The sequence below is a fragment of the Equus przewalskii genome, chromosome 17 (genome assembly GCF_037783145.1).
Source record: "Equus przewalskii isolate Varuska chromosome 17, EquPr2, whole genome shotgun sequence".
Lineage (NCBI taxonomy): Eukaryota > Metazoa > Chordata > Mammalia > Perissodactyla > Equidae > Equus > Equus przewalskii.
The window spans coordinates 11,300,863-11,327,072 of record NC_091847.1 but is presented as its reverse complement, the minus strand read 5'-3'; the positions used below and the strand labels follow the sequence as shown (position 1 = coordinate 11,327,072).

The 26,210-nt window shown below is 38.0% G+C and overlaps 1 protein-coding gene across 14 annotated transcripts in view; it reads right to left on the bottom strand.

Annotated features, from left to right (window-relative positions):
* C17H2orf76 (chromosome 17 C2orf76 homolog) overlaps nucleotides 1-26,210 on the bottom strand; it is a 69,995-nt gene that overhangs the window by 6,000 nt on the left and 37,785 nt on the right. For 10 of the 14 annotated variants that reach the window (XM_070581137.1, XM_070581138.1, XM_070581139.1 and 7 more), the window contains 3 exons: nucleotides 14,375-14,425; nucleotides 10,504-10,541; nucleotides 4,843-4,924 (listed from right to left, as the gene is read on the bottom strand). In XM_070581137.1, the coding sequence (XP_070437238.1) occupies nucleotides 4,843-4,924; nucleotides 10,504-10,541; nucleotides 14,375-14,425 (171 nt within the window). The remainder of the gene's footprint in view (nucleotides 1-4,842; nucleotides 4,925-10,503; nucleotides 10,542-14,374; nucleotides 14,426-26,210) is intronic. The other 4 variants (XM_070581146.1, XM_070581147.1, XM_070581148.1 and 1 more) reach the window with 1 other exon arrangement.

The following is a 26,210-nucleotide window of genomic DNA, read 5'->3' as shown; positions in this document are numbered from 1 at the left end:
AGGACCAGACTATGGCTGTTTCTGTGTTAAGGTGAAGGACAGCCACCTTAACATGCCGTCAAAGGAGGAGAGCATGTGTGCCCTAAGATATTACTACCCACAAAAAGAATGGGAAGGTGACCCGAACTTCAAGCAAACACAAATCAAACACGATCCTGATAAAGAAGTGAGAGCCGGAGAAGCCTCCAATATTAGCTGTCCATCCGAGATAACCAAAAGGTGCTGGGCACAGAGGCAGAGTTCTAGTCCTGGACAGACGACAGGAGTGACGCACAAAATGAAAACAAACCACAAAGGAGTTTTGGACTTATTACAGCACCTGGCTAGACGCGAACTCTTCCCTCAGATAAGCATTTACAGTTTGGCCCCTCTATCTTATTTTAAAATATTTCCAACAAAACACAGCTGGCTTTAGAAGAGTTCCCCTGCCACAATTTCTCTCCTAAACCAGAGAGGATTCAAAAGATAATAGTAGTAGAATGTAGCAAAATGAAAGACAGAAAGTATCGCCAAAAACCTTACATGCCAATTTATTACTTAGGGGAATTAGTCCATAAAACTACAATTGTTAATAACAAGGTAAGAATCTTTAAATCATAAATAAAAATTCTAGGTAAAGCCTGCTTCTTCCCTCCACAAACCAAATCTTTTGACTTATGTGTTTTAGCAGCAAGTCCGCAAGCAAAAACTTCCCCCTTGTCAGGCGGAGAATACACAATTGGGATCTGCAATGCAGATAAGAGGTCAGGGAAGGAACCAGAGAATTGCTCTGCAAGAAAAGAAATCTTCAAACAAGTTCGTTCACCTAATTTCCCCCCTCACAATCTTTCTTTTCCTTTCATGAATTTTGCAGAAAAGTCATAATGATAAATTTGTTACATTGGCATTATTCCCATGGCAACCGGCTGTGACAGCAGAGTGACAACTCTACAGCAAGATCAAGTGATAAAAAGGGAGAGAGTGATGACTTAGAATTTTTCTCTTAAACCTCTTAAAAAACCTAACCAGACACAGCACGAAGGGAGGGAAAATTCTCTAGAAAAATCGCACACTTCAAGTATCATTTTTCACAACTCTGCTCCCACTTAGAATTTTTTGTTGCTCTCCAAGGACCACGACCTCCTTCCCCGCGTGTAACTGTGGCTTGTTCTCCAGGGTACGGCCAACATTGCTCTAGGGAACAACAAGGCACATGCAGGAGAGGACATCGCTCCTGGCAGGGACTGAAGCGGCCCTTGGCCAGGGCTGCGGGCTTGCCAAGGCCAGGGGCAGTTTGAAGTTCTCGTGGAGAACCCGTGAAAAGGCTCTGATTCTGACCCAAGACCTCTGGCCTTAAAACAAGGACAACAAAAGAGGGATTGGATTCTCACCTTTATAGGTGGTCATTACATAAGTCCGAAATTAATGACAATTAAACCAACTCATTATTTAATTAAATTCAAACAGCTGCCCATTGCCTTCTCCAAATGGTTTCCAAATGAAAGAAGTATCTTTGAGGTTTTTACATGCATTGCTCCAGATGCCTCCATATCCATTATTTTATTTATTTATTTTTTAAAGATTTTATTTTTCCTTTTTCTCCCCAAAGCCCCCCATTACATAGTTGTATATTCTTTGTTGTGGGTTCTTCTAGTTGTGGCATGTGGGACGCTGCCTCAGCGTGGTTTGATGAGCAGTGCCATGTCCGCGCCCAGGATTCGAACCAACGAAACACTGGGCCGCCTGCAGCGGAGCGTGCGAACTTAACCACTCGGCCACGGGGCCAGCCCCAAGATTTTATTTTTTTCCTTTTTCTCCCCAAAGCCCCCCGGTACATAGTTGTATATTCTTCATTGTGGGTCCTTCTAGTTGTGGCATGTGGGACACTGCCTCAGCGTGGTTTGATGAGCTGTGCCATGTCTGCGCCCAGGACTCGAACCAACGAAACACTGGGCTGCCTGCAGCAGAGCACGCAAACTTAACCACTCAGCCATGGGGCCAGCCCCCTCCATATCCATTCTTTTACTCAGCCTTTCCGACAACCCTCCAAAACAGGCTTAATTATTTGTTTTGTTTTACAGAAATCAAAATATAAGTTCAGAGAGGATAAACGGCTTACAGAAGGTCATGAAGCAAGTAAAATGTAGAGCCTTCATTCAATTTTCTCCAACTTTAGAAGTTCATTCTTTAAAATTGGTTCCTTAATTTACAAGTGATACATGTAAACTCTATAATTTAAATTACAAAAGCAATTACATAATATGGAGGAGAAAGGAAAAATCAATTGCTGGCAATGCCACCACCCAGAGAAACCATTACTGTAATTTCGGTATATGATCTTTTCTCCATATGCACATACAGACATGTAAATATGTACATTTTAAACAATAATGGTTTAAATGGTTAAAACCTACTTCACAGAATATATTCTATTTCCATTCGATAGATAAAGCTCTACATCAGTGATTCCCAGACAGAGAAGGCGAGAGAGACCCCGCCACCCCTCTGAGGCATATCACAACCTCAGGGGAGTCACAGAGCTTGGGGAAGCACACTCCTGTTGGTTGGTAATAGACATGACAGAAAGTTAAGTTTGTGAAAGTCTTACTGGTCAAACTGACCTACAGAAAGTTAGAGATCACAAACATTCCCACAGTAGTACAAGAGAGTACCCATCTCCCAACACTGCCTTGGGTGCAAACCACTTCTCTGCATGTCTGCTAGTCTTATAATTACTGCTTGTCCAAGGTCACCCAGAGAGTAAGTGGCAGAATCAGGCTGTGAACTCAAGCTCTCTGACTCCAGTCTCTAATTCTTTTTTTGCTGAGGAAGATTGGCCCTGAGCTAACATCTGTTCCCAATCTTCCTCTTTTTTTGCTTGAGGAAGCTTAGCTCTGAGCTAACATCTATGCCAACCCTCCTCTATTTTGTATGTGGGTCGCCACCACAGCACGTCTGACAAGTGGTGTAGGTCTGCACCTGGGATCTGAACCCGCGAATCCAGGCTGCCAAAGCAGAGCACGCTGGACTTTAACCACTATGCCACGGGGCCGGCCCCCAGTCTCTAACTCTTAACCACCAGACTAATATACGACATAAAATAGCTTCTATTTTCATATGCATTCTCTCATTCTAATAAGGTTGAACTATTTTTCATATGTTACCTATTTCTTCTACCGGTAGAATTTCCTGTTTATCTTTTTCACACTGATTATAAGAGCTCTTTATAATGTCAGGCTAATAACTTTTTACTTGTCATATATGCTGCAATTGTTTTTCATAGTTCATTGCTTCTCCTTTAACTCTGTTCACAATTTTTTAGTTTTTATGTGGTCAGATCTATCACTCCTCCCCACTTGATGGCTCTGCCTTCAAGGTCATGCTTAGCGAGCTCTTCTCTTCCCCAAGATTATGAAACAGTTGAGCAACGTTTTTTAAAAAATTTTTTCCATTATGACATTTAATCCAACTAGAATTTATTTTAGAATAAAAATTGCGATAAGAATTTAAATTTTATTTTCCTGCATGCTTTGGCAATGGACCTGACATCATTTTCTGGCTAACTCATACTTTTCCCACTTATTTGAGATGTCAAAACTTTATTATACTGCAAAATCTTACTTTTTTAGTTTGTTTTTGGATTTTCTGGTCTTTCCCATGGAGCTGTCTGTCAATTCCTACAATCAATACCAGTCTGTTACATTCATTATATTTTTATGCTTCAACAACAAGCAGGGCTAGCTTCCAGTTGCCACTTGCCTCAGTAACACAGGTGCCACCTGCTATAATAATATAATAGCATCTGAAGAAATAAGTGCCACAATAACAACTGTTTTTTCAAATAATAGCAATCAATCTTATGTATTCATAATATGGAAAGACACCAAATCTAGCAAATGGTGTAGACAAACACAGAAAACAAAGTCTAAGATTTCATAACGTGTTATTTAAAATCCTATTTAAATTGGAAGATATGTCAGAAACACTTTAAGCCTCATGTGTCATTCAAAAGTGAATTCCTGACATATGGGACTAAAATAACGCAACAGAACACCTGTCCAAAAAATTGAAGCCTTTCGAATACGGACCTCACTTAGAGTGCTTCTTAACCAGTGCATACAAATAATTATAAATGTGCTTGTGTGATTTCATTAGAGTCACCGACCCCAAACATATGTCAGAGGCATAATGCCTTCACCTGCTCATACTTCTCTTAAAATCTTCACTCCTCTTGCCAGATCATCTTTAGGTGCACATATAAGTAGAATTAGAGTGACATCTAATGGTCACAAAATGTGTCACAAAGCACTTCTTTAAAACAGAACTATTACATGTATATTCCAGGTTGAAAGGCTAAATCGGGCAAATTCTCAACCGCACACACTAGGCTCCTATTTGAAATTCCATGACTGGGTCGGCCCTGAGTGATTTGGATGACTATCAGATAGCACGCTGCGTGTTAGCCAAACAACATCTCACTACATTATTCCACATTAGTTCTACCAGGTCCGTTTCTCTCAAACCATCAGTTCAAATGATGCTGATAAGAGTAAGTAGGTTATTAAGTGAGTAATAACCTGTCAATCACTTAAAATAACCCTCAGCAGAATTCTGAGCACACCTTCTTAGAAGAACTATTTGCATTGCGAGCATTTGGAGAGCAGATATCCACTGCCCTCAGTCAAATGATCTGAATGTACATCATTCTCGTCCTCGTCCTCGGAATAATTATCAGGAGGTGTAAAGAGTGCCAAGGGTAGCATTTACTCTGCAGTGAGTTATCCAAATATAATCAGCCAGGTGTCCCCACACAGCCCGGGAAGGCAAGAGCCCCCTCCAGCACCGCCCGGCGCTCTTTCTCACCGATTCCAGCTGCTTGCAGAGTGCCGTCTTCTTTCAACAGGAGTCTGTCGTCGTCTTCCAAACTCAACACAAGTTCATTAGTCTAGAAAGAAAGAAAATCTGCAGTTTATCAGTACTTACTTATCAGTATTTCATCTTTGGCAAGATTTCTCAAAGACAGAATTGTTACTGTGGGTCAGAGCAATAATCTGAGTCACATTCTACTCCCATTACTGTAAGGAGCAAAGTGGACAGAGTACCTACTAGGTGCACGCACTATGTAAGGCACTGGGGAGACAGGGCTACAGCTCAGAGCTTTGGAGCTCGATCTGGGTGAAAATCCAGGCTCCACCAATGCCAACTGTGTGTTCTCAACAAACACACAGCCTTTCTTAGACTCACTTTCCTCCGCTGTGAAAAAGGGGGGAAAGAATGCATCTTCTCTAGTGCCTTGTGGCGAGGATGACATGAGATGAAGCATGTAAGACCCACAGCACAGCGTGAGTCGCGTAGCAAGCATTCTCCACATTAGTTGTCACTGGTCTGTTGTTGTCGTCCTCACCAGCATCATCATCTCATCTCATTCTCACAACATTCCAGGAGACATCAGAGAGGTTAATATATAGGCCCAGAGTACACGGCTGGTCAGCCACGGGACTGAGGTCCAAGCTCTGCCAGTCTGACTTCCAAGAGAAGCAAGTTTACATCAATGGCCAAAGTCCACATCTCTGAAAACCTTGCCCATCTAATAAGCACTGATCATATTAACCGTAACATTTCTCAGGGTTGGGGGTGGATGAGTTTGCTCTCCAACGATATCTACAAATCCAGTTAAACATTATAACTACAGGAGAGAATTCTGAGATGATATCTGCCCCTAAACAGCCCATGGAGGTGACCACTAGTTGGGCACACAGTACCACTTATCAACCAGAACACAACTGGTTAGCTAGAATGTGGCTGAGAGGAAGAGGCAGCAGAAAGGCCTCTCTGGGCCAAAACAGACGGCCCAGAAGCCACGCTCCACGGGTCACAACTTCACCCCCTGGAGAGCACAGGGGCTTGAGCTCCAGAGCACACAGATTAAAAGGGAAAAAAACTCATTTTAGAATAGGTAATACATACTCATGATACAAAATTCTCCAAGTACATATGGAGGGAGGGAGAGAAGTCTCCTCCCACCCCTATCCACCAGTTCCCTAGTTCTCCTCCAGAGAACTTGCACTGATTCTTGTGTCTCCTTCCAGAGACCACCTCTGTATGTGGACACGCAGGCAAAGATGTGCACGTAGACTTTTTCACAGAAACAGCAGCATATTATCTGCTGTGTTCTAACATCTTCTTTCTCTTAAAATCATTCAAAATTAGTATAAGAGCTGCTTCATAATTTACGACAGCTGCAGCATGTTCCATTGAAAGGACACACACACACTCTCTCTCTCCCCTTCTCTCCCTCCCGCCCTCCCTCCCTCTCTCTCAGTCCCTGTGGATAGACATTTAGGTCGTTTCCAATCTCTTGCTATCATAAACAATCCTGTAACTGATATCCTTGTACGTATATCATTTTGCATAGATACAAGTTTTATCTGTAAGATAAATTCCTGGAAGTAGAATTGGTGGGTCAGAAAGCACACGTGACTTGTATTTTGACAATTCTTGCCAAATTACTTTGCAGAGAAGTGGTTCCAATTTAGGCTAATGCTACCAATCACTGAGAGTACCTGTTTCCCACACCCTCGCTGACACGGTGTATCATTAACACTTTCGGAGCCGGCCCCGGTGCTCTAGTGGTTAAGGTTCAGGGCTCTCACCACCACAGCCCAGGTTCGCTTCCCAGTAATGGAACCACACCACCCATCTCTCAGTCGTCATACTGTGGCGGTGGCGGCTCACATAGAGAACTAAAAACTAACAAGTAGGATACACGATCATGCACTGAAGCTTTAAAAAAAAAAAAACACCTTCTGATCTTTGCCAACCTAATAGATATAGGTTAAGTGTATTCTTAATTTGTATTCATTTTATTATGAGTAAAGTTGTGAATACTTTGTTTTTTAATGGACTTGTAGGTTCCTTTTTAAAATAGAATTGTAGAGTATCATTATATACTAAGAAAACTGGGCCTTTTCTATAATATGTTAGAAAATTTTCCTCCAGTTTTCATTTGTTCTTTGATTTTTCTTAGAGTGTTTTCTTATTAGAAGGTGCTGAATGTTTGTTGGATAAATTAACAAAGTAAAATGTATCAATCTTTTATGGTTTCTGGGTTTTCTATCATACTTAAAAAAGCCTTCACTCTATGATTACTTCTAAAATTCCATATTTTCTTCAAATATTTTTATTAGTTTCATTTTTTTAAACTTTGAATTATGGGAATCGCAAACATACAATGTATACAGAAGAGTATAAGGAACCCTCCATGTCACCATCACCCGGCCTGAACAAACTATCCACTCACATTCAATCTCTTTCATCTCTTTCCTCACCTATAGGTTTCATTTTCACATTTAAGTCACTAATCCAATGGGTATTTATTTCGGCATAAAGAAAAGGATATGGATTCAAGTTAACTGTTTTCCAGATGTCCACCAGTTGTCCCAATACCATTTATTGAATCCTCCATATTTTCTCCATAGAGTTGAAATGCCATATTTACTACACACTAAATTCCCATATATATTTGGGTCTATGTTTGGACTTTTAATTCTGTGCCACTGAACTAACAGTTCACATGACAGTACCACACTATTTTTAATTACTAAAGTTTTATAGTATGTCTAATAGATGCTAGGACTAGTCACTCTCATTCTCTTCTTTTTCCCAACTATTCTTCATTATTTATTTTTTGCATATTAGTTTTATAACCAACTTTCTTTAGTTTATATTCATATGTATATACGCAACTCTGGTTATTCTTTTATTGAGGTAGCGTTAAATTTGCAAATTACCTAAAAGAGAACTGACATTTTCATGCTGCTGCATGTTCCCATCCAAAATATCCTAAGCATTTCCATTTTTAAGTCCTTCATTCACGTTTTATTTTTTGTCTAATTGAGGTAGAATTTCACACAAATAAAATGCACAGATCTTAAGAGTAGTTCATTTGATGAGTCTGGACAACTGAATATCTTCACTAGCATTTCAAAATTTTCTTCTTAAAGATACTGCACATTTCTTCTAAGGTTATTCCAGGGTATGATTTTTTCCTTTCATAAACTTTTAACAAGTATAGCTATCTGGTTTCCAAACTCATGAAATAGCAGATAGAAATTAGAGTTTTTATTTCAAATCATTTTAATAGGAATTATTCTGACTTTACAAATAGCCTACTGATTACAATCTACAATATACATACAAATACATTTTCTTGATAACCATAAATCATATTATGGTAATTATTTGCCCTATACTGTTGATTCATTCATTCAACAAACACTGGGCTCATAGTCTAAACAGGAGGCTCTGGTGGGAAGGTATCCAGACAGCCTTTTTATCGTGATGACGGGAAGAAATTTCTGTAGACACCTGGTAATTGTAATTAAGAAAGTCTGTAAACCTAGAAAATTGGGGAAATGGGGAAAATGCCTTTTGTGAACAAGTTCTTTAAGACACAGGATTTATTTGGAAGTCTCTCTCTTTGGCTGAGGAAGGAGATTAAAATTACAGCTGGATTGGAAAACTGACAGGCTAGGCCAGTGATGCTTATAGGCCCTGCACACAGGGAACAGAATGCAGATGGCGAAAGTAGAAAAATATGTGAGAGCTGGACAAGGCGCAAATGGGCACATGTAGGTGAAGTTTTTCTGAAGTTTTAAAATTGTATCAGTAAAAATACATTGATCCTTTTCTTTATAAAAGTTGAAGAGGAAGCTTGAAGAATCATTCCCAAGATACCTAGTCTGTACTTAACCAGAATTGTTATGGTTAGATAAAAGTTTATAAGGCAGATTCCAGAAACATTCTAAGTGACTTAATTTGTTTTTGGAACCCCTCCTTAAATAAATACATTGTTCAACTGGAAAAATAAGCCCTAATTTTATAACTCTAACATACCAGGATGGAACGTGTTTTAAATATAAGAAACAATTCTAATATATTTCCAACTATAGGACGAAAACTTACTGATTTTTAAAAATGTCATAAAATTGATTATTTGAATATTATGAACTAGATCTTCATTAGGATAAATAATCTACTAATTATTCCTTTTAGGAAACATGAGCATATGAACAAGCCCAACAATGTAAAAATGCAACAATGAATTGAGAATGACAGACACACTCTATTTGACAACCTTGTCAAAGAGCACATTGTTTCATTTTAGCTTTATTTTATATTTATATACATTTTCCCCCCTCTTCAATAAGACCAAGCTTCTTATTCCCCACAGTTTAGAGACAAGGTTGTAAACACTTCTGGTCCGCAGAAGACAAAGTGGATGGAGTCTGGTCAGATACAGTGGAGGGACCTCTAGCATCCACACGAAGTGCAGACTCCACACCACAGCCTCAGACACACGTGAGCACTAAATGTAAGGCATCTGACGATGGACATTGTCAAATTTGTATATACAATCCTTGGTATAAAACAATGAAGTTACTGGGAAGAACCAGCCTTGCCAACGCCTCAATTTCAGCCCAGTGAAACTGATTTTGGAATTCTGGGCTCCAGAACTATAAGAGAATAAACATGGGCTGTTTCAAGCTACAGGAAAAAACCAATTTTTTTAAGTTACTAATTCACAGTCAACAGACATACCCTCACGCCTGTTTCTTGTAATCCCTGGTATACATTTATTTGAAAGCTGATTGAGTTTATGGAGGGCATCTATGACTAGAGAAGAGAATGAAATTAAGTGAATTCATAAATAAACACTTCATTCAAAAATTGTATGGAAACATCCCTATGAATGAGGCATTGTGCTAGGTATTGGAGACAGGAAGACTAAGATACGGTCCCTTGTCCTTGAGTAGTTTGTATAATAGAGTAAGATTACTGCTTTAATGAGGAGTCTATACAAGATCACTGAGATTCAAGAAGAAAAGACCACTCTAGCATGTCTGTCTGAGAAGCTGACCTTTGATTGTGGCTTCACAAAAACATTACTCTCAGAAAGCAAGAAGACAGAAATGTAAACACATGATAAACACATAAACAAACAGTTCTCTTTGGGACAAGACAACATTAGAATTGCAGGCCATGCCCTCTGTGGAACTAGGAGGTTTCTTACCAAGAGCCACAGTGCTGGGCCTTCTGTTACACACACAAAGAGTCCAGCCAGAATAAGAAGATTTTTTTTATTTGCTTTTGGCTCTTTTCTTCTGGTACAGAATTAAGAAAATCAAAGAGATTGGATTGCCAGGTAACAAGTGGCTTCCTTTACATGTAACCTGAATGTACTTCACAAGTTTTATGTTTATTTTATGTTAAATATTTGTTTGATATATAACATGTATGCTTTTTTTAAAATTAACACTTTATTAAAGGATCTATTACTAACAGATATGACTCAAAATTTTTTCTTTAATGGAAAAAGAAGGCTGTAGAAAGGGTACCTACGAAATAAAAAATGCTATTATAATGGAAAATACTTTAGAAGTACATGTGTTTATTCATTTATTCACTAAGTCAACCAAGATTGATTACTTGCTATGTTCCAGATACTGTACATATGAAACATACCTTTGATTTATGTGCTTGATGAATAATCTTTAGTTTATCTGAAAGAAAAAAACAAGATGTCTTTTTACAAAGATTATTCTAAAACTTCATTTCAAATGATTAGTGAGATGGGGGCGTGGCTATGAAATTGAGAAATTTAAGTCCTTGCCTTATGACCAGGTTCACTTAGAAATCTAGTATACAGTAAAAGAAAAACTACTTTTGCATACCATTAAAATTAAAGATAACTGTATAAAGATATTTAAAGCCTTCGTCTCTGACACACAATTGTGTAGGTGCCATAACCTGAAGTCAACTCAGCACATTTCCCCTCAGAACAGAAGACAAGTGAACCACATTACACTGCCCTGTCTTTTGGAGTTCCCACAGGCTGTGATTAGCAAATAATGTAAAAAATGTCTTAGGGGCTGGCCCCGTGGCCGAGTGGTTAAGTTCGCAAGCTCCGCTGCAGGCGGCCCAGTGTTTCATTGGTTCGAATCCTGGGCGCGGACATGGCACTGCTCATCAAACCACGCTGAGGCAGCGTCCCACATGCCACAACTAGAAGGACCCACAACGAAGAATATACAACTATGTACCGGGGGGCTTTGGGGAGAAAAAGGAAAAAATTAAAAAAAAATTTTTTTTAAATGTCTTAAATTCAGGCAGATATTAACAAAAGCAGTTCAAAACTCTACTAATTTCTCAAAATAGTTACAGTGACAGGAGATCAAATGATCAAAATGACAAGTTGTTACTACTCTCAGAATTCAAACACTATCAAGGATCACTGGTAATCTGGGCAAGAATCCCCAAATCTGCCTGCTGGTTTTCAAATAGTGCACCAGCTCACACCGTCCGATCTGCGTTACTAGTCAGTCCCTCCTTCACTCCTCAATCTGTTTATCTTGAAGTCAGGCTAACTGTGCTTTTCTGGTCAGTAATTTCTCCACGTTGGGTAAAATTCTAACTCTGCAACAATCAGGTCTTAGTTACATAATAGAACATTCAACAGGTTGAAATTCAGAAAGCTTCCAAATCTTCACTCAGTTTTACTTAATCATTTAATTAACATATTATGACTACATGTATTATTATATCTGAATAAACTCTTAACCTTCAACTAAAATTCATTTCTATCAATCATGCCGTTAGCTTCAGTGAGGAATTCTAAGAGTGAAACGAAATGAAAGGATCTATTTAAACAACAGACCTTGATTCAACGATGCTCTAACAATACAGAAGAACAGGGCACCTATCCCAGTTAAAAACCAGCACTCTGAATTACCCATTATTTTAGATAGTCAACTTTCCATCATCCACTGTAATTTTTAAGTAAGGTCAGCCTAATCCTAGGACTATAACTATGCATTGTTAAGAAATAAAAATAAATCTAACCTAAGTGAAATAGGCATGTTAGGAACATAAATATGCTACAATTACTACTAAAAATAAGCTTACAATGTACACAAGAAAATAAACAAAAGTGACTTTTGTATTACCTATCATTCCGACTGACCTTTACATTCATTTTCTCATTATAAATAGATACTAGTTTATGATTGGAGACAAGTTAGAGAAGCCAATAGTAGGGTGTTTTTTAACAAAAAGACTTTGCTTAAAGTCTGTTAGAGTCAACCTGCAAAATGTAGTTTGACCCTACCAAATGTTAATCCTGTTCTATATATATTGCTAATGAGTCTTGAAATTAGAAATACCTTTGCTCTAAAAGGTTCTGCAACCCCACAATAAGATGGGCACATTTTTTGGCAGAAGAAGAAATGCTTTGAACAGAAATTTTCACCCGATTTTTCTCTCCAACAGAAACTGGGAAGAGGGTAAGAAAAGAGAAATGATAAGCTAGCCAAATGATAAGCTAGCAAAAGGTGTGGTATTAACGTCCCTTTCTTTGTTCAATAATCTCTTTCACTTGTTTTTACTTCTTTAAAAAAAACTTCATTATTAACAGAAACAACATCTGTGGGTATTGTTTCCTTAATGAAAATTCCTTGAGGAAAGTAACCTCATAAAAATAAAAATATCTCTTACATTGGTGTAGTGTTTAATGTGTTCACACACGCATTGTTTAATCTAATCTCACACAGCCTTATGAAATGAATAGGATTAAGAGCCTCGCACCACACAACACACGCACAACGCACAGGTGATAAGGATTTAAAAATAAGACAGCCTCCCACACAGTCTGGTCAGAGTAAATCAGTAATAGATGTAGACACCAATTAACTGCGAGGAGGGGCTCTGAGAAATCTCAGACTCCAGGTGGCCTGCCCAAGAGAGCCAGCCAGCTACCCCAGGGCACAGAGACAGCAACTAGCAAAACTGAATTTTGACTTGGTACCCTTCCCACCCCACAACAGTCGTGTGCTGTGTTCCCACAGAGCAGGGACCACTACCAAAGGACAAAACACCTCAGCCTTTCTTGTTGAACACAAAGCAGAAGATTATTAAAGAGCCAAACACAGAGTCACTTGAAGTCCAAACCCACTGGTTCTCGAATTTCTTCACAGATAAATGTATTCATTTTTTCTGTCAATTCATCTGAATAGTATAGAAATACTAGGAGAAAAAGGTGTTAATAAGGTGGAATAATATAAAAGGTACATTACTGCCAAGACGATTAGCAGTCAGATATTCTGGTGCTTTCACGATCTAAAACTTATCTTTCAAAATAGCTTACAAGGAACATAAGTTTGAATACACAAACACACCATGCCAAAAGGGAAACCATTTGTAACTATTTTAATTGGAAATGGCATCTGTAGGTTGATTCAAGTTTAAGGTTCTGTTTCAAGTCATTATACTTTGAAAGCCATAAAGCCAAAATTGAGAAGTTTCATATTTACTTAATCATGCTTTTAATTCCTTTCTCTTATTCAATATTTAGTATGTAAATTCTTTAAGTCCAATAAATCAAAGTACTTTTCACTCAGCGCCTTCAGCTTCTGCTTGACTACCCCTGATGACCTCACAATTAGGCTCTGGATATTAAAATGCATACACACGGGGAAGACTGTGATTTCAAAGTATTTCAGGTCATAAGTTGCTCTACCAAACGGGAACAGAATTAAAAGCCACTCCAAAAGACGATCTACGGTAAGGTAATAAAAAATTTATACCTTAAAATGTCTGCACCAATTAACAGAAATATTTGTTAAGTGCATGATAATACTGAAGGGAAGTCTCAGTTTGCTGAGTGTCACTATGCTGAAGGTTAGTAACTATACCATCTTTATAACAAATAATGAAACCTAGCTTCTTGCCTTGTTAAGTACATTTTATTTTATTTCCTTTTTCTCCCCAAAGCCCCCCGGTATATAGTTGTATATTTTAGTTGTGGGTCCTTCCAGTTGTGGCATGTGGGACGCCACCTCAGCGTGGTCTGATGAACGGTGCCATGTCCGCGCCCAGGATTCGAACCAACGAAACACTGGGCCGCCTGCAGCGGAGAGCACAAACTTAACCACTCGGCCACGGGGCCAGTCCCCTTGTTAGTACATTTTAAAATCAACAATTGCAACATATAAAATTACTATATAATGTGCTCAAGTTACTGGCATTTAAAATGTTAAATCTCTTCTTTCAATTCCTAGTCTTTAATCATTTCTCCTTTTCTGATTACCTGGCAAAGAAATTCATTTTAGACACAGTTTGCCAAATATGCTGTTCCTCACAAATAGGCCACTTATCTACACTATTACAATTTACTTTAACGATAGACTGCAATTCCTATATTTCTACATAAACTTCCATATTGGATTTTATTTACAGATAGTAAACTCATTTTGAAAACCAAATTTAAATTCATATCAACATAAAACTAATGTGAAATTATATTAATATATGTCTTAAAAGAATAAGAAAAATTGGTTACCATATTTATAATTTCTGAATGGTGGTGGCAGGCTGGTCCTTAAAGGGATATCTATAAGAGAAAGGTTATTTTTATTACAAAATATTCAAATAGACAGTCGTAGTATATGCATAGTCTTTTGGTTCTGTTATACCTGCAGACTAAGCTGCTTTGACAAAACTGATGAGACACAAAATGCAGCTAACATGCCATCAAAATCCAAGGGACATCTAAAACAACGGAACCGCTGATAAGATGTGGAGCTGCTATGAGCTCAACCAAGAATTCAGGAACACTATTAAATGATTCGGCATTTTATTAAATACATTAGCATCTATATACACTTGAAACAGAGCACACATGTGTGAGACACTCTTTTCTACACAGCTGTTGTTCGTTTAGCATATGAACCTGAGAACCCTTTGAGGGTGTTTGGGTCAGTAGTGGAAACCAATGATCTAGAACCATCTTATCACTCTTACCAAAATTCAGATAACCTACAATGTGACTACTCTAACTCAGCAAAGAAAACAAAACAAAATCAGAGTAAATATTCTCTTTAAAACAGTGTTCCAAATACCAGTATTAGTTTTAATTAATAATATCTGATGCCAGAAGCCTTACAGAGGGCAATTTGGTAATATATATCAAAATTACATATACCCTTTGACCTAACAATTCCTCTTGGAGAATTTATCATAGAGATATACCTTGCACACTCTTGTGTGTATGTGTGAAAGGCCATATGTACAAGGGTACTACCTGTAAAATTACTTGCAATAGCAAATGCTTAGAAAACCCCAAATGTCCTTCAGCGGGGGTACTTGTTAAATAAACTATAATATGCCCAAACAAGGAAACATATTTTTCAACTGTAAAACAACCAAAAAGAGGAGGAGGAATCTCTCTACTAATACGATAAGATCTTTAAGACTTGTCAAGGGTAAAGAAGGCAGAAAGCAGAACATTGTTTTTAGTAAGCTACCTTTTGAGTAAAAAGGGGGAAAAACAAGAACCTATGTTTGCATTTGCTTATACTTTCATGGGAGGAAGCAGGGTGCCCTGGTCAGACAGAGAGCCGAAGTAGGAGGGAGACTTTTCACTGTATTCCTCCTTATATTTTGATTTTAAAACCACACGACTGTGTTATCTATTGAATTCAGGGGGAAGAAACCCACACAGCTGAACGAGGAAATGTGTTTTTTTAAATACATTTGTTTTTTAGAAGTCAAATATACACCAAAATTAAAATATAACTTATTCATTTATGTTACAAGCATTTCAAGTGCCTACTATCCAGGGACAGGGTAAATAAGAAGGTACCAGGACAAGGCCCCACTCTTGACAGCGCACGCTCGTGCGTGCTCCCGCGTGAATCCTGTAACAAGGTGTGTTCACAGCCAGGGCTGAGGTCTTAGAGTGTGGTTCTCACCTGCTGCACATTAGAATCACCCAGCCCAGTACCAGTAGATCAGGCTCGCAGCAGACTCGTGCCAGGCATAAATGTTTAAACACAAAACAAAAACCTCCTGAGATGATGCTCAGACAAACAATTCACGGGGGGCCAGCCAGGTGACATAAGTGAGTGAGTGAGGCAGGTCAAATGGGAGGGGGCTGTGAGATCTGAGAGTATGCACCCCATTAAAGGGGCTGCTGCCGTTCAGTTCTAATTGGTCACCTAAAGATTTAAATGTAAATGCTGAAAAGTCTGGGGGTTTGGTGAAATTTTCTGACTTTTAAAACATCACACGCCAAAGGAAACCTCTCTGGAGTCCAGATCTGCCAGCCCAAACCCCAAGTGAAACCTCTGGCTTAGGCTTACCAGAGGCACGTTCATTTGATCCTTTTTGTTTCTCATTCACTTATGAAAGATGGGCCAAAAAAGTATTAATTAAACATCAGAAAGGAGAATTAAATCCGTTTAACTTATTGCTATTTATATTTCCTAAACCAGACAAGGAAAGCCCCTGAAGAGAGGCGTGAGGTGAAGATGGCTCCATGAAGCTGCTATCATTTAGAGATGCCTACAGTCGAAGAAATCAAATCACTGTCTTAGGTTCAAGCTAGACTTCTGAGAGAAGAGATGATGACAGAGACCAACAAGAGCCCCTGTTCTCTCTCTTCCTTTAGATCTCAGCTCAAGTGTCCCCTCTGCAGAGAGGTCTCCCCTGACGGCCCTGCTAAACGAGGTCTCCCCCCATACTGTTTCCTTCATAGCATTTTTTACAATTATAGTTTTCTCTATTGATTCTGGTCTCTCTTCCCTACCAATTCATAAATTTCTTGAGATTAAGACACTATAGCTTGTCTTCCCAAAGCCTAGGACAGTGTCTGGCACATAATAGATTAATAAATACTGGTTCCACGAGGGCAGGGACCACAGCCTATTTTCTTCATTGTGTTGCCAATACCTGAAAGAGTGCCTAGCACATGGCGGGGACTCAGAAATATTCATGAATGAATACATATAATTTAACCCCTTCCGTCAGCAGTTAAGAACACTGAAGTCCCAAGAAGGCAATCGGTGAGCCCAGCGTCAAGAGCTGGGACTGGAATCCAGCGCTCCTGACTCGCACTATGCAGCACTGAGAAGGGCAGGACTAAAGCAGCTGGATCAGACATTAAACGTGTTATGGTGAGATGAGAGCTTTAGTGGAAATACAAATAAAAATGCTTGAAGAGGAAGAGAAAAACAACGAACACCTCCTAATGAAAAAGGTCGTTTCCCATTTTGCACTACTACAAATCAGGCTATGAGCACGCATACGTGGACACACTTTCACCTAGAAGTGGAACAGCTGGATTGGACAGTGTGCGTGTATTTAACTCTCCAAGAAATTGCCAAACCATCTTTCAAAGTGGTACCTTTTCACATTCCCACTAGAAACATACAAGAGTTCCAGTTCCTCCACATCCCAGCCAAAATTTGGGTTTTAATTAATAAAACTTTTCAAGTTTAGCCATTTTAGTGAGCGTATTTTGCTCTCATTATGGTTTTAATTTGCATTTCACCAAAAGCTAGTGATGACGAGTCTCATTGAATGTGTTTATTTGCCATCCATATATCTTCCTTGGTGAAGTATCTGTTCAAATCTTTTGCCCACTTTTTAATTGGGTTGTATGTCTTATTATTGAGTTGTAAGAGTTTGGGTTTTTGAAGTCATTATTTAAGAATCAAGTCCCTTGTTGGATATATGTTGTACAATATTTTCCCCAAGTCTATAGTTTGCCTTTTTATTTTCTTAACAGTATATTTTGAAAAGCAAAAGTTTTTAATTTTAATGAAGTCCTACTAATTTTTTTCTTTTATGGTTGGTGCTCATTGTGCTGTATTTAAGAAAATTTTACCAAAATAAAAGTCTCTAAGATTTTCTCCTATGTTTTCTTTCAGAAGTTTTCTAGTTCCAGCTTTCACATTTGGGTCTTGACCAATTTTGAGTTATTTTTTTATACGGTAGGAGGCAAGAGTTGAGGTTCATTTATTTGCATCTAATTGTTCCAGCATCATTTTTGGAAAGATCACCTCTTCCCCCAAAAATGCCTTGGCCAAAAATCAATGGAACACATATGTCTAGGTCTATTTCTGGACTGTTTTCGACTAATATCTATGTCAACTTCTATATCAATACCACACACGCTAACTTGATTGGTGTAGCTTTATAGTAGTAAGACATGAAATCAGATAGTGTAATTCCTCCAACATTTTTCCTTCTTTTTGTGAGTTATTTGGGCTACAGGTCTTTTGACTTTCCTTATAAATTTCAGGATAAGTTAGAATAACTTACTTCTAAACTTTAGAAATAAGTTTTACATTAACCTGAAGGGGAAAAAGAAAAAGCCTGCTGAGATTTTGATTGGGATGGAATCTAGACATCATTTTAAGGCAACATGGCATCTTAATATTGAGTTTTCTAATCCATGAACACAGTATATTTCTCCATTTATTCAGGATTTTTAAAAGTTCCTCTCAGTCATGTTTTTGAGTTTTCAATGCAAAAGTCTTAAACATCTATCAAATGTATCGCGTTTCATATTTTTGAAGTGATTATTAATTTTTTTTGTTTCTAACTGTATATTGCTAATAACACAATTGATTTTAGTATATTGATCTTGTATCCTATAACCTTGCTAAGCTCAGCTTATTACTTCTAATAGTGTTTTTACAGATTCCATCGGATTGTCTACATAATCATGTCATCTGTGAATAATGACGGCTTTACTTCCTCCTTTCTAATATGGATGCCTTTCATTTCTTTTTTTTGCCTTAATGAAGTGACTAGAAGCTCCAGCACAATGTTGAATAGAAGTGATCCTGAGCAGACATCCCTGACCGGTTCCTAATCTTAGGAGGAAAGCACAGTCTTTCACCATTAAATACGATGTTGGGTGTTAGGTTTTCATAATAATCCTCAATCAAGTAGAGAAAGTTCTCTTCCATTCCTAGTTTACCAAGAGTTTCCAACAGGAGTGGATGCTGGATTTTGTCTTCATCTATTGAAATAATCATATGGTTTTCCCTTCTTAAACTATTAATGAATTACACTGCCTTGAATGGTAAACCATCCTGGATAACCCCACATGGTCATGACCTATTATTCCTTTTTAGATATTGTTGGATTTGATTTGATAAAATTTGGTTAAGAACTTTTTTTTTTTTTAAAGATTTTATTTTTTCCTTTTTCTCCCCAAAGCCCCCCGGTACATAGTTGTGTATTCTTCGTTGTGGGTTCTTCCAGTTGTGGCATGTGGGACGCCGCCTCAGCGTGGTCTGATGAGCAGTGCCATGTCCGCGCCCAGGATTCGAACCAACGAAACACTGGGCCGCCTGCAGCGGAGCTTGCGAACTTAACCACTCGGCCACGGGGCCAGCCCCTGGTTAAGAACTTTTACATCTCTGTGTAGGAAGGAGACTGGTCAGTAGCTTTGTCTTTCTTCTAAGTACTTTCTCTGGTTTTGGTATCAGGGTAGAGATGATCTCAGCAGGAGCTGATAAATATTCCTTCCTCTTTAATTTTCTGGAAGAGTTTCTGTAGAATTGGGATTATTACTTCCTTAAATGTATGGCAGAATTTACTAATGAAGCCATCTGGGACTGCAGTTTTCTTTGTTGAAATGTATTTTAATTAAGTTCATTTTAAAATACAGAATTATTCAGGTTATCTGTTTCTTCTTTAGTGAGTATTGGTAGTTTGGGGCTTTCAAGGAATTTGTCTGCTTACCTGGGATAACATATTTATGGCTTCACGTCATTCAAAATATTCCTTTATTATTCTTTTAACATCTATAAAGAATCTGTAGTGATGTAACAACTCTTACTCCTGATACTGATAACTTGTGTCTTCTCTTTTTTTTGTCCTGACCAGTCCGGCAGGGGTTTATCAATTTTACTAACCTCAAAGAATGAGCAGCTTTGGCTGTTATTGATTTTTTCTATGGCTTTTCTATTTTCTGGTGTGATCTTTATTATTACTTTTATTCTACTTACTTTGGGGTTAATTTGCTGTTCTTTTCCTAGTTTCTTAACATAAAGGCTGAAATCATTGATTTGAGACCTCTTCTCTTTTTTACTTTAGGCATTTTTAGTACCACAGATTTTCCTCTAAGTACTATTTTACCTGCCTCCCACAAATTTTGAAAAGTTGTGTATTCACTTTTCATTCAGTTCAAAACACTTTCCCTTTTGATCTCTGCTTTTACCAGTAGGTTATTTAGAAGTGTGTTATTTTGTTTCCAAATATTTGGGGATTTTCCAGAGATACTTCTGTTACTGATTTCTAATCCACTGTGGTAAAAAAAATAAAAAATACATGATTTGAATTCTTTTAAATGTATCAAGACTTGTTTTATGGCTCCGAATATGGTCTCTTGGTAAATGTTCTACGTGCACTCGAATGTGTATTCTTCTGTCCAGCGGAGTGTTCTCTAAATGTCAATTTGGTCAATTTACATTGACGGTGTTGTTCAAGTTTTCTACATCCTTACTGATTTTCTGTCTACTTGTTCCATCAATTATTGAGAGAAGTGTGTTAAAATCTCCCATAATAATTACAGATTCATCTATTTCTCCTTGTAGTTTTATCAGCTTTACTTCATGTAGTTTGAAGCTTTGTTGTTATGTGCATAAATATTTAGAATCACTGTGTCCTTTTGATTAATTGATGACTTTATCATTATAAAATGATCTTTATCCCTAGCAATAAATTTCTTATTCTGAAATCTACTTTATCTGATATTAATATAGGCAGTTCAGCTTTCTTTAGATTAGTATTAGCATGGTATAACTTTTTCATCCTATTACCTTTAACTGTTTTTTATCTTTAAAGTGTATTTCTTGTAGGCAACATATAAATGGGACTTCCTCTTATCTATTTGTCTTTTAATTGGGGTGTTTAGACCATTTACTTTTCTTTTCTTCTTCTTTTTTTTTTGGTGAGGAAGATTGGCCCTAAGCTAACATCTCTTGCCAATATTCTTTTTTTTCCTCCCCAAAGCCCCAGAACATAGTTTATATATCCTAGTTGTAGGTCATTCTAGTTCTTCTACATAGGATGCCACCACAGCATGGCTTGATGGGTGCTGTGTAGGTCCATGCCCAGGATCTAAACTGGCGAACCCTGGGCCATGGAAGCGGAGTGCACAAACTTAACCACTCGGCCACAGGGCCAGCCCCTAGACCATTTACATTTAATGTGATTATTGATATGGTTGGGTTTAAATCTACCACTTTGTCATTTGTTTTTCATTTATCCATCTGTTCTATATATCCCCTTTTCCCTTCTTTTCGGTTGACTACTTGACAACTTTTTATGATTCCATTTTCTCTCTTTTGTCGGCTTATTGTCTGTAGCCTTTAGGGTGTGTGTATGAGAGAGACTGTGTGTGTGGTTGCTTTAAGGTCTGTAGTGAACAGCTTTGTAAGTCTACCTCCCAGTGATAATCTAACACTTCACATACAGTGAAAGAAACCTACACCAGCAAGCTTCCGTTTCTCCCCTCCTGGCCTTTGTGCTATTGCTGTCCTATATTTTCCATAAACCCGCAACACACTTATTTTTTTAAATGGTCAAATAGCTTTTTAAAAATATTTTTAAAATAAAAAAAAAGTTTTATATTTCCCCATGTTTAGCATTCCCAGCACTCTTCATGTCTTTGTGTGCATCCAGATTTCCACCCGGTATCATTTTCCTTCAGTTGGAAGAAGGTCCTGTGGCATTTCTTCCAGTGCAGATCTCCTGGCAATGGGCTCTTTCAGCTTTCGTATGTCTGAAAAAGTCTGTATTTTGCCTTCATTTCTAAAAGATGGGACTAGAATCCTAGGTTAACTTTTTTCTTTCAATACTTTAAAGATGTTATTCCACTATCTTCTGGCATGCGTTGATTCCGATGAGAAGTCTGTTGTCATTTTCATCTTTGTTCTTCTCTCTGTAACGTGTCCTCTTCTCTCTGGCTGTTTTTAAGATTTTCTCTTTATTCCCAGTTGTAAGCAATTCCATTATGGTATGTTTTGATGTAGCTTTCTTCATGTTTCTTTTGCTTGAGATTTGTTGAACTGCTGGATATGTGAGTTTATAGTTTTCATCACATTTGTAAAAATTTCAACCATTATTTCTTCAGGGATGTCTTCTGTCCTCCCATCCCAGCACCTCTCCTCATGGCCTCCAATTACATGTATATTTGGCTAGTGGAAGTTGCTCCATACCTCCCTGCGCTCTGTTTATTTTTCTTTCAGTCCTTTTCCTCTCCACACTTTATTTCAGATTGTTTTTGTTGCCATGTTTTCAAGTTTAGTAATCTTTTCTTCTGCCCCATCTGATCTGCATGTTAATCCTATCCAGTGTATACCCATCTCAGACATTGTATTTTTCATTTCTAGTTCAATTTGGGTCTTTTAAAAAAGTATCTTCCATCTCTAACATGTTCAATCTTTCTCTACCTGCTTGAACATTTGCAATACAGTTATAACAACTATTTTAATTGTCCTTGTCTACTAATTCTATCATCTGCAGCATTTCTGGGTTGGTTTCAATTGATTGATTTCTCTCCTAATTACAGTTCATATTTTCTTGCTTCTTTGCATGCCTGGTAAGTTCTGATTTGATGCAAGGCATTGTAAATTTTATCTTGTTGTGTGCTAGATATTTTTATATTCCTACAAACATCCTCAGCTTTGTTAAATTACTTGGAAATAGAACCTTTTGAGTCTTGCTTTTGAGCTTTGTTAGGTAAAGAATTTAGGGTTAATTTCACCTTAGTATTGCAGAAACACCCTTCTAGACACTCTACCCAACAACCTGTGAATTACAAGGTTTCCATTCTGGCTGGTGTGAATAAAAACTATCCCCAAGCCTGTATGAGCTCTGAGCATTTTGCTTTCTGCTACCTTCTGATGGTTCTTTACCTGGCTTCCAGTAGTTTCCTTACACACTTGTGCTGATCATATTCTACTGAAGACTCACATCTCCAAATCTTCAAGACACTGAAGATCTTCAGAGCCCTCTCTTTGTACAGCTCTCTCCATTCCAGTTCTCTGCCCTATGAACTCTCCAGGCTCCGCTCAAGACTGCCAGCTCTGACTCCTAAAACCGTGGAACTCCCCAGGCTCTGCCTGATTCCTACTCCCTGCTCTGTGGCCTACAGACTCTCTCCAGGCAGTAAGGTGGCACAATTGTAGGGGTCATCTTGTTTGTTTCCCTTATCCTGGGAACCACTGTCTTGTGCTGCCTGATGTCCAATATTTGCAAAAGATTGTTTCATGTATTTTGCATAGTTTTTTAGTTGTTTCAGGTAGAAGTCCAGTCCCTGCTATTCCCCCTTGGCAAAAAGCAAAAGTCTATAGCAAATCTATTATATTCTGGAAATTATTTCCCACTTTGCACAGAGCTTTCCTTTCATTTTATGTTTCTCCATCTTTGAACTTAACTGTGGGACCTAATGAACTTTCACAGAAGAATTCAGGATTGCAGCATTCGGCAAAAACCAATTTAATATTCTATTATTGGAAAGTTCACAAGAAGGTAACCACTAACTTTACTCATTCATTTAGGTCTCTGTAAAAGGCATCCATAGAAAAATTAATGATTAGAAAAATAAGACAACTTAATAAATATACTGTTGGCAATTAGGATGCCACAAAGGAGTCTGAAATGTTAAAACACACATTTCAATATAAAAATCAATAAAGTCTGGAAAATTATTAAATATCAATGGGCAATAAAATAATTCTTCACCTCATAATAAAGGCTCTAAAAATAGAAGGGGTACAATTTACAGCTTATTTTTAGATGCTGGGTCTACACTTGAAGACTTTTAGGAAAGCACAAATACCTAAGAGAAAAAAAGAAATTGACTCATTCAATGACTAATCTGTGTGGTCAATACCACCAAAGACCTGACATTAATCAGAACAACCTGCCAACATAATAACCTGATAAGAGGTCATGTCAGATATTACAGTCAGATTCCAAGGTTAAGCTATATCAAGATGCTTTTTACTTTAATTATGAAATAATCTAAACATAAAAAAGTATGAAGAACATAAAATTCATTTAACTCACCAACCAAATGAACAAATGTTAACATATTGTCATAACTGCTTCAGATCATTTACTATTTTCTTATTAAATAAAACAACATGGATACAGTTGAGCTCTCTGTCTTTCTCTAGTCCCATTACCCCCCCTGCCTAGAGGTAACCACTAACCATCCTCAAATGTGTATACCCTCTTTGTTGTTACACTCTCATTCCAGAAGTCACAGCCACAGAAAATAGATATTATTTTGTGTTTTAAATTTGCAGAGTTACGTATTTTAAACTGAAGAATCTACAGTACATTTTGTAGTACAAACAAGAGAGCAGTGCCTCAACACTGTGTTGAAGGAATAGTCCCTTTGTGATAAGGTGAGAATGTGCTACTGCAAAATTATCCTGTTCCTTTTTGTAAAAGAGGGGTACCAGGGGAGTGCTTCTTTACAGAAGAATCCAGATAATAAACGTAGAAGGAATCATAGAGGAAGAAAAATTCCAATTTTGCAACACGAATGATTCAGGTAAAAATCATCAATAAATGCTAAAACCATTGAAAACAAGATATACAAATGGTCTCAATGTTTATCGCGCATACATTACTTATTAATTAGAAAGATACTTTTACAACAGAGAAATCTGGTGGATGGTGCCTTAACCAAATGACTTAAATCTACATTACCCATAATGGAACAAAGTGACACCATGTGCTTCCTGATATGATGTACTGAGGAGGCATCCCCTCCATCAGGAGTCAGCACACTATCTTTGTAAAGGTCAGCTAGTAAACATTTCAGGCTTTATGAGCCATACAGCCTCTGTCACAACTATGTAATTCTGCCATTGAAGCGCAAAAGCACTACATATGATATGTATACAAGTGGTGTGGCTGTATTCCAGTAGACTTTATTTACAAAACAGGTGGCAGGTGAGATTAGCCCACAGGTCGTAGTTTGTTGACCTGCAACCTACACGGTATTCCTGCCAAAATGTTTAACCTGAATCCAATTATGAGAAAACAACCAGACCAACCCAGATTGTAGGACACTCTATAAAACCCTGACCTGGATTTTTCTTTAAAAAATCACTACAATAAAAGATGAAAGACAAAAGAAGGTGGGAGACTGTTCCAGATTACAGGAGACTAAGAAGACTGACTTACCTTGAAAAGACACAGAGGAACCTTAAGTGCATGTTTCTAAGTGAAGAAGCCAGTCTGAAAAGGCTACATATTGTGTGATTCCAATTATACAATGCTCTGGAAAAGGCAAAACTATAGAGACAGTAAAGAGGTCAGTGGTTGCCAGGGGATGGGGCGGGGGATGAAGAGGTGGTGCACAGGGAATTTTTAGGGCAGTGAAACTATTCTGTACGACACTGTAATGATCGTGACATGACATTATTCATTTGTCAAAACTCACAGAACTTTACAGCACGAAGAATGAACCTTAGTATATGCAGCGCCAAAAACAAAAACAAACATTTAGAAGAACAGGGTATCCCAGGAAAGAATGCAGGTGGTGACAAGAGAATCTAGCTGTATTACAGATGTACGAAACCACCTCACTGAAGAGGGGAGAAGAACAGGTGCTGACCTAAATGACATTGGCACTGAATAGATTTTGTAAAACTAAGGCAAAAGGAACTGCACAAAAGCACTGTCCTCTAGTTAGTATCAAGTTGCTTCCCACAAGGTACAGATTAACAACTCTGATACTGCTACACAGACAGTCATGCACCACATAACAACGTTTCGGTCAACAACAGGCCACATGTGGTACTAATCTTATGGGACAGTCCTGTAAGATTACTATCATATAGCCTAGGTGTGTAGTAGGCTATACCATCTAGGTTTGTGTAAGTATATTCTGTGATGTTCAAACAATAATGAAATCACCTAACGATGCATTTCTCAGAACATATCGCGTTGTTGAGCAACACACGACTGTATATTGGAATCAAACAAGTAAATGGATGGCAGATGATGGGAGCCAGGTTGCTCACTGTCGGAGTGGGAATGTACAGACCAGCAGGGGAGAAAACTAGAATGATCCATGTGGTAACGGATTAGAGTTGGAAACATCAGTGAGAACTCATGTTTAACATATATATACACATGGTAATACAAAAATATTTATAGATGTGGGTATATACACGGGTTGATACATTTCTTTGCTTTGTCAGCTGAGAGAGCCTAAAAGAAATGACACCCCAGTAGTAACGAGCACACCTAGCACCCAGAAATTGGTTTCTAATACCATTCACCAATAAAAGAAACCAGGGCTCCTTAGAGAAATGGCTAATTCTAGAACTGAGACAGGAAATATACAAGAT